At 36.9% G+C, this 7500-nt stretch overlaps 1 protein-coding gene across 5 annotated transcripts in view; it reads right to left on the bottom strand.

Annotated features, from left to right (window-relative positions):
• The window catches only part of LOC137983022 (uncharacterized), a 66546-nt gene that overhangs the window by 22803 nt on the left and 36243 nt on the right, over positions 1-7500 (bottom strand). For all 5 annotated transcript variants that reach the window (XM_068830183.1, XM_068830181.1, XM_068830182.1 and 2 more), the window contains exon 3: positions 6101-6478. In XM_068830183.1, the coding sequence (XP_068686284.1) occupies positions 6101-6478 (378 nt within the window). The remainder of the gene's footprint in view (positions 1-6100; positions 6479-7500) is intronic.

The raw sequence follows: 7500 nt of genomic DNA, 5'->3' as shown, positions 1-7500 counted from the left end.
CTCAGTTCTTCTCAGTAATTAGACAAGAGTGTGCATCACACTTGCAGACAACATATATAATACGGGCCGAGGGGCTTTTGACAAAAATGTCAAACAAAAAGATTAAATTTAGAAACAAAAAATTCATGTGTTCAGAGCATTTCAGACTAAAAGTATGTGCTGAGAAATTCAGCATTGAAGATAAATCAATTCTGAAATTTAGAGCAAATAGCTTAAACATTCACGAATTTTATTCAAATCTCTCACGCTTCATCAGCAATGTGCAAAAATTATCCTGATCAGTAATGCAACCCTGTGCCGGGCCTCGTTGTCGGGGAAGTCCTGAGAGAGTTCTCCAGGCAGGTCCAGTCCTTCATCTTTCTTGTGGGAAGGTATAGATATAGAATGTAAAATGGCGAGCGATTCGAAGGTTGAAGCTATTTACTCTGAGTGTGAGAATTTCATCAACGTGGATCTTCAAATTAAGGAGAAATATGTCTGGCTCACAGTTGAGTTTTACCTAACATTCAGGTGGCCACTGGTTCGAAAAAAGACCTAGTTGACTGTTTAAGCCACGCACATATTCATGGGGAGCTTTCCAATTCCAAGAAGCAAGCCATGATAAAGTTAATTGAAAAGAAAGATAACGACAAACGATTTCTCAAAAGCTGGCGCCCAATTTCTCTGATTAATGTTGATCTTAATAATGCATCAAAAGCAATGGCTACGAGGTTAGAACCAAACTCTTTTTGAGGACGAGCTGATTTCTCGCAAAATTATTTTTTCCAACCTATTTACTTAAAATATTACTTCTCGCTAAGTGTTGCATCTTTTTTGTCCAAATGAAAGCTGAAAATAAAGATTTTCTTATCGATCTTTCAGTTGATTCTTTTTTGTAATTCAATATACTCCGTCAAATTTGCATAACATGCGAAACAAAATAACCACGCACGCAACAAATTTAGTCGCATCTTCGTCGAATTCTCATGCAAAACACAGGAATTTTTTGGTAAGTACCAGACAAATCCAGGCTTCAACACCCCTCCCATCCCCTTCCCCCGGCAACCCCACCGGGCATTTGAACTGAGCTACACACACTAGCAAGCCCACCTTGAATAAGACTAAACCACGGAAGAAAATAACGAAAGACACAAGGAAATTGAATGAAGCCACTGTTGATGTAACCTTCAACGGTAATGAATTCTCTGACTATGAAGTAAGTGAAGTTACTGCCAAGCAGGTAGACACAGTTGAGGTTAGTACAGAAGGAGCTAAGGCAGTCCACTGTAAACAAACTAAAAAATTAAAAAAAAAAAAAAAACTACCAAGCATGTTAAATGTGACAACTTTGATGAAGACCTTGGACCAGACACACACTATTCCGTTCTTAACTTGAAGATGAAGGATGGTACAAGAGTACGCCTTAAGGGAAAAGGCGACACTAGAGCTCAAGTCAACTTGATGAATGCAGCCACCTTCAAGAAAATCTTCGGTGACAACTCAAGTCTCTTACATTCGAGAAATGTATTTTTACATTTGCATTCCCACTTATTTAAAGACCATTCCAACACTCTAGGGGAGTCTTTCGCCTCACCATACAAATGTGGATCAAAGAGATGCGACCTGTACCTTAAAGAAATCATCCGACTACGGTAGAAACCTATTCTCCCTAAAATTCTGCAAAGCTATGGGAATATTCGATCTACTGTGTAACAAGGCAAAACATGCCAGGATTGTCGTGGTCACTTTGATGTCAGTGATGTGCACGACCAAAACAGTGAGCCAAAAGAACCCAAAAAGGATGTTCCACGCTACACCTTGGGCTTGAAGAATCCAGTTGAAGTGCGTTATACAAAATAAGTCATTGAACATGCCACGGATGTCTTCACTGGTGTAAGAAAGTTGAAAAGATACCAGTACAAAATTGAGATTGACAAGTCTGTATCACCAGTCGTCACGCCACTTCAACGAACACCGGACAAGCTCCAAGCTGATTTGAAAATCTGCCTTGATAATACGAGAAGAAAGGTGTAATTGAAAAACAACACAATGCAGCAGACTGGGTCAGTAGCCTGCTGTGCACCTCCAAGCCAAATGGGAAGCTTTGAGTTCGCTTGAACCCTAAGCCACTTAACAAAGCTGTTCGACTACCTCACCAATATGCGTCCACACTAGCCGAAGTTTTAAACAGACTCGCTTTTGCGAAGAACCTTTTTTCTCGAATAATGAAGCACCAAATAAACAACCAGCTTTCTTTCAAATAATTCTTCATTGTCACAATTGCCATTATTTTTCTTACCTGAAGACTATGGAGAGTTCAGTAGTAAATAAATGTAAATAGCCAGACAACGGAGATGCGAATTCACTAAACACAGATGCATTCAAGGTGTTCAAATTCAGTCAAAATTTTGTTCAACCCATACTAAATTTGTCATTTGGTTTCAGTGTTGCACATAACACTATAGTTAGTAAAATATTAGAAATACAGCTCATTTTGATACGGAGAAGCAATTGTTGTGGAAGTTCTTTTCTAGTCGCTTTTAAGATTCCAGATATCTATTTTTCACCGCCTGTCTTGTTTATGCAATTGACATTCCATTCTCGAGCTCCATAAGGTACGTTTTGTTTAAAGATCCACTTAAACGCCATTCGCTATGAACTATTAAGTAACAACAAAGGTGACAAAAAACTGATTAAGACACAGCTCTTCACTGCTGATATATTCATGTAAGGTCGGCTTGAAATCTTTGATCAACAGTGTCTCCTTTATTTTTCAGTGAGTGTCGGATAGCTCTTTGGCTAAAATTTCAAAATGATCCCATTTTAAACTATGACCAGTTGATGTAACATGGTCCACAAGAGCCGACGTATGATGGCCATTAATTAATTAATTAGTGCTTTAAAATGCCCTGTTTTTCTGTTATGCAATCGTCTTTTAGTTTTCCCGATATAAAAGTCATTGCAGTCCGAAGGGCTAACTCTATCTTTGTAAGGAAAGAAAGGTCTCATGCGACAAGTGCTTTGAAAAATCACTCTAAGGTCAACGCACCCATAGCATTTATTTATACACGACTTAATTTGTTTACTAACGATTTTGCTTTGTAGCCCTAATTACGGTAAGACTAAGAGAATTTTCTTTTTGGGAATAAAATGAAGCAGTTAGTTTCGAATGAAACTAAATTTAAAAGAAAACTTGCCCAAAATTCAACAAAATCTAGGGAGGACAGTTATAGTTTCCTATCTTCGCAAACTAAAAGGAGACAAAATAATTGATGATAATATCATGTGGTTCTAATCATGGAGTTTTCTACCGCCTTCCTAAGTTTAATATTTTTCAGTTTAAACTACTTCACGGGCGTTTAGCGACAAATGATTTTCTAAATAGAATGGGTATTAGAGAAAACGATAATTGTACCTTTTTGTAGAACAGAGAAGGAGTCCCTTTTTCATTTATTTTGGTCTTGTAGCGAGACGTTTTGTTTTTGTCGGGGCTTAATAAAATGGTTGGCCGAAAACCAAATAAAACTAGAAGCCAACGTTTTTACTCCCGATATAATAATTGGCCTGAGATCGGACACCCTATCTAACATAAAGAAATACTTTTACTTCCTTGTTGCAGATATTAAATGTGGTCTTGCAAAACAAAGGAAGTACTCCCAAAAATAGAAAGATTTCCTAGTTTTCTATCTTCTTTCACCTCTTGAGTCTTAAACCTCAACAAATTAAATAAAAAAAAATCAAACTAAAACAAGTTTCACGTAAGCGTTTTTAAAAGGAAGCTATGCATGCACGAAAGAGATTAATAATTTAGCTGAGAACTCGTAGCAATGACTTTTTTTATGTTTATAGCTTACCGAATACATGTATGTTATGTAATGTACTGTACTCCGGTTTAAGTAAATGTTGTTATTTAAGTAATCAAAAAACCAAAAAAAAAAGTTTTATAAACAAGGTTGCCCTTTCTGTCCGATTGTTTCCTTTGTGTACACTTACAATTACAATCTAGTTTCATATCTTTTGAGCATACTTCAGCCCATCTGTACAAATCATTCCACTGTCAAGAATTCCCTCAGCATTGCTGATTGGGCCAAGATATATGATCATAATAATGAGGTTATGTGCTCTCTTGACGTCCGTTCCTTGTTCACAAACATTCGACGTGATGAGACAATAGAACTTTGTCTTGATAAACTGTATGCCCATCCCGATCCACCGATGATCCCTCGCTCCGTCTTGAAGGGTCTGCTTGAGTTTGCCACTTAGAGGAGCCATTTCATATGTGATAGTGACTACTACGATCAATTTGATGGCGTTGTAATGTGCTCACCTTTAGGACCTGTGTCAGCCAATATCTTTTTGTGCCAATATCTTTATGTGCAAGAAGTGGGTTCTTAACTAAATCGGTCGCCCTTCTATTTGGTTTCGATACGTTGATAATACTTTCACTCTATTGGAATTTCTACAGTATCTCAATAGCTGCCATGTAAACATCAAATTTACTATAGATTTTGAAGAAAATATTCTGATCCCATTTCTTGATGTACTTACCAAACGACATAAGCATCCTTTTTCATCATCAATTTATCGAAAGAAAACTTCCACTGGTCTTTACACTAAATGGGACTCTTTCACACCTCGAAAATACAAAGCAAATGTGATCCGTATTCTCACTTTCCGTTGTTTCCGCATTTGCTTGTCGCCTCATTTGTTACAATCGTCTCTTGGATGAACTTAAGAACTTGCTATCACAAAACGGTTACTCCAGAGGCGTTGTTAATTATAACAAGAATGATGTCTTACAAAAGCAACAAAACAAACCATTAACCCCAACCATCAATCACAGTCCCCAAAAAGAAAATGTTGCTAGTTTTACTTTATTCAGGGCTACAAAGCAAAATCTTTAGTAAACAAATTACGTCGTGTCCAAATAAGTTCTATGGGTGTGTTGACCTTAGCGTGATTTTTGAAAGCACTCGACGCATGAAATCTTTGTTTCCTTACAGAGATAGAGTTAGTCGTGGCCAAATGTAATGTCTAAGATTGTATATAGAGCTGCCTGTTGGGACTGAAATGATTGTTAATTGAAAAAAAGGACGATTGCATAACAGAAAAACAGAGCATTTTAAAGCACTAATTAATGGCCATCATACGTCGGCTCTTGCGGACCATGTTACATCAACTGGTCCCGGTTTAAGATGAGATCATTTTGAAATTTTAGATCATAGATTTAAAACCACCCTTACACGAATATGTCAGCAGCGAAAAGCTGTGTCTTTATTAGTTTTTTTGTCACCTCTATTGTTACTTAATAGTTAATAGCTAATAAGATAGTGGTCCTGTATATTTAAACTCCAATTTTGCATTAACTGTCTTTTCTGAAGATGTATGCTGAAGCATACGAAACGTCAAGTAAAAGATAATTTCAATGAAATGATGCGTTTAAATCTGATGTTTGTCACCGTTGTTTGTATGTTGTTTCTGATAAAACGGAGATGGCCAAAGAAAATAATAATTTTGCAAATACTTCTAATTTTCATTAAATGTGTTTATTGTTTATGACCAAACTATAATTTTCCCCAATATAGTTTTGCAATATTTAGTGACTATTATAACTGTATTAGCTCTGCTGCGAATGTGGTGACTGGGAAAAGAATGCTTTGCGAGAAAATGTGAAAACCTGAGTTGTTTTGGCGGTTTTTGAAACGGCCAACAGGTAACATAATACAACCAGTATGTTCTTTTTGGTTGTAGAAGTCAAGATGCTTTCACAGTATCCTTTAGTAATTAGAAGCTTAGTCCTAGTCCTTGGTGTAATCTCACTACATTTGGCTCACATCTATCCGAGAAATGGGCATATATATGTTAACTATTTGATAATGAAAGCCCTGCTCAAAAGGTGTAATGATCCATAACGGTTACCGTAGCAACAATACGTCACCTGGCCCTAACATGGCCGTTTCCGTTCATTCCTAATGGAATAAATGGAATATCTGTTAATCAGCAACATCATAAGTCTATTCGGTTCTTCCATTGAAGCAATCTTTGTCTAAGACATCACAGTTCACAAAATCCTACCAATAATGATTTTAAATACATAAAACATACACATCATTTCCTTTACCACAGTAACGCAAGTTACAAGCTGGATGCTTCACCAACTGGTACACAAAATAACTACTACAATTCCGGATCTTGATGTTGCTCTTCCATTGACAGCAGTCGTTATTCCAGTGATAACAAACTTGAGCAGTTTGTAGTCCATCCTGTACTGATGGGTGGGTGCCATTGAGCCATCCTGGAGCACGCGTACCACATCTATCGATAGGAACACATCGCTCTGGAATCTGATCGCCACTGTCCCCTGTCATGCGGTACCACTTATGTGACACGATTTTGTCTGGATCCCAACGATCACATTTAGGATCGCTTCTATTCGTATTACTCACTGCACGATCAGCTTGATCAAGAGTTGTGTAGTTTGAACATTCACTGGCCTCACCTAAAAAGACGCAAAATTTGCAATTCAGATCTAGTCCAGTGCAGCGCAACCTTGAAAATTAGTGTTTGCCCTTTAACGGAGATATGCATAAAACAAAACTTGTATACATCAAGTAGATTTGGAACTTAAGTTGCAAAAGGTCACGAAAGGAGTCCGTAGCGTGTGACGTTCCTTAGGAAATGCATTGGCATTCAGTTTACAGCGTCACCATATTGTAGACTGCTAGATCTTTTGCTCTAAATCGTTGAAACGAACACTTCAAAATAGCTGAAACTGCGGGTCGCAAATACTGCGGGCGTTTGTTAGAGCAAAAAGAGAAACTGCAATGGTTTCATATTGCTTTTTGGAGCCCCATTGACAGATTGGCAGCTGTCATCATCCTGCCTGCCATACTCATGAACTATTTAAGCAGAAAAACTCTACATATTTACTAAGGAACAACGACTTCGTTATCCCTACTTTTAACACTGCTACTATTATTATTACTATTATTATTATTATTATTATTATTATTGTTATTGTTGTTGTTGTTATTGTTATTGTTATTATTTATTTATTTATTTTAAATTATTAACATGTTTATTGCAAAAACAGAGGCACAACTTACAAACTGAATACGTACAGTACAGTACAATGCCTCCACTACTTACAATGTAATAGTAGCAATATTTACATGTCTTATTTATAAAGTGATATCTACGCTACTTGCAATAATAACAATACGATTTAAGGTGGCTCCATATGGTTATTTCCTGTGCATTTGGCGCCCTCTAGTAACCACTATCCATGGGAATTTTTGCATTGCTCTTAATCGTATCTCTCTCAAGTGTATAGAAATAAACTACTCTTTTCAACCATGACTGTTAAATTAACGGAGTTATACCTGGAATTATAAATCTTTAAAGATAGGTTGTTTACAGTGTTTATTTTGCCTTTATTTTGGTTTTCTTCGATTTCCTTCGGTGAAAAGTTCCTAAAGTTTGACATTACATGACACTTGTCCAGAGGAATCTTCTTAAGGC

The sequence above is a fragment of the Montipora foliosa genome, chromosome 13 (assembly GCF_036669935.1).
Source record: "Montipora foliosa isolate CH-2021 chromosome 13, ASM3666993v2, whole genome shotgun sequence".
In the NCBI taxonomy this organism is placed as follows: domain Eukaryota; kingdom Metazoa; phylum Cnidaria; class Anthozoa; order Scleractinia; family Acroporidae; genus Montipora; species Montipora foliosa.
The sequence above is the reverse complement of the archived record's forward strand: the minus strand, read 5'-3'. Positions and strand labels throughout refer to the sequence as shown.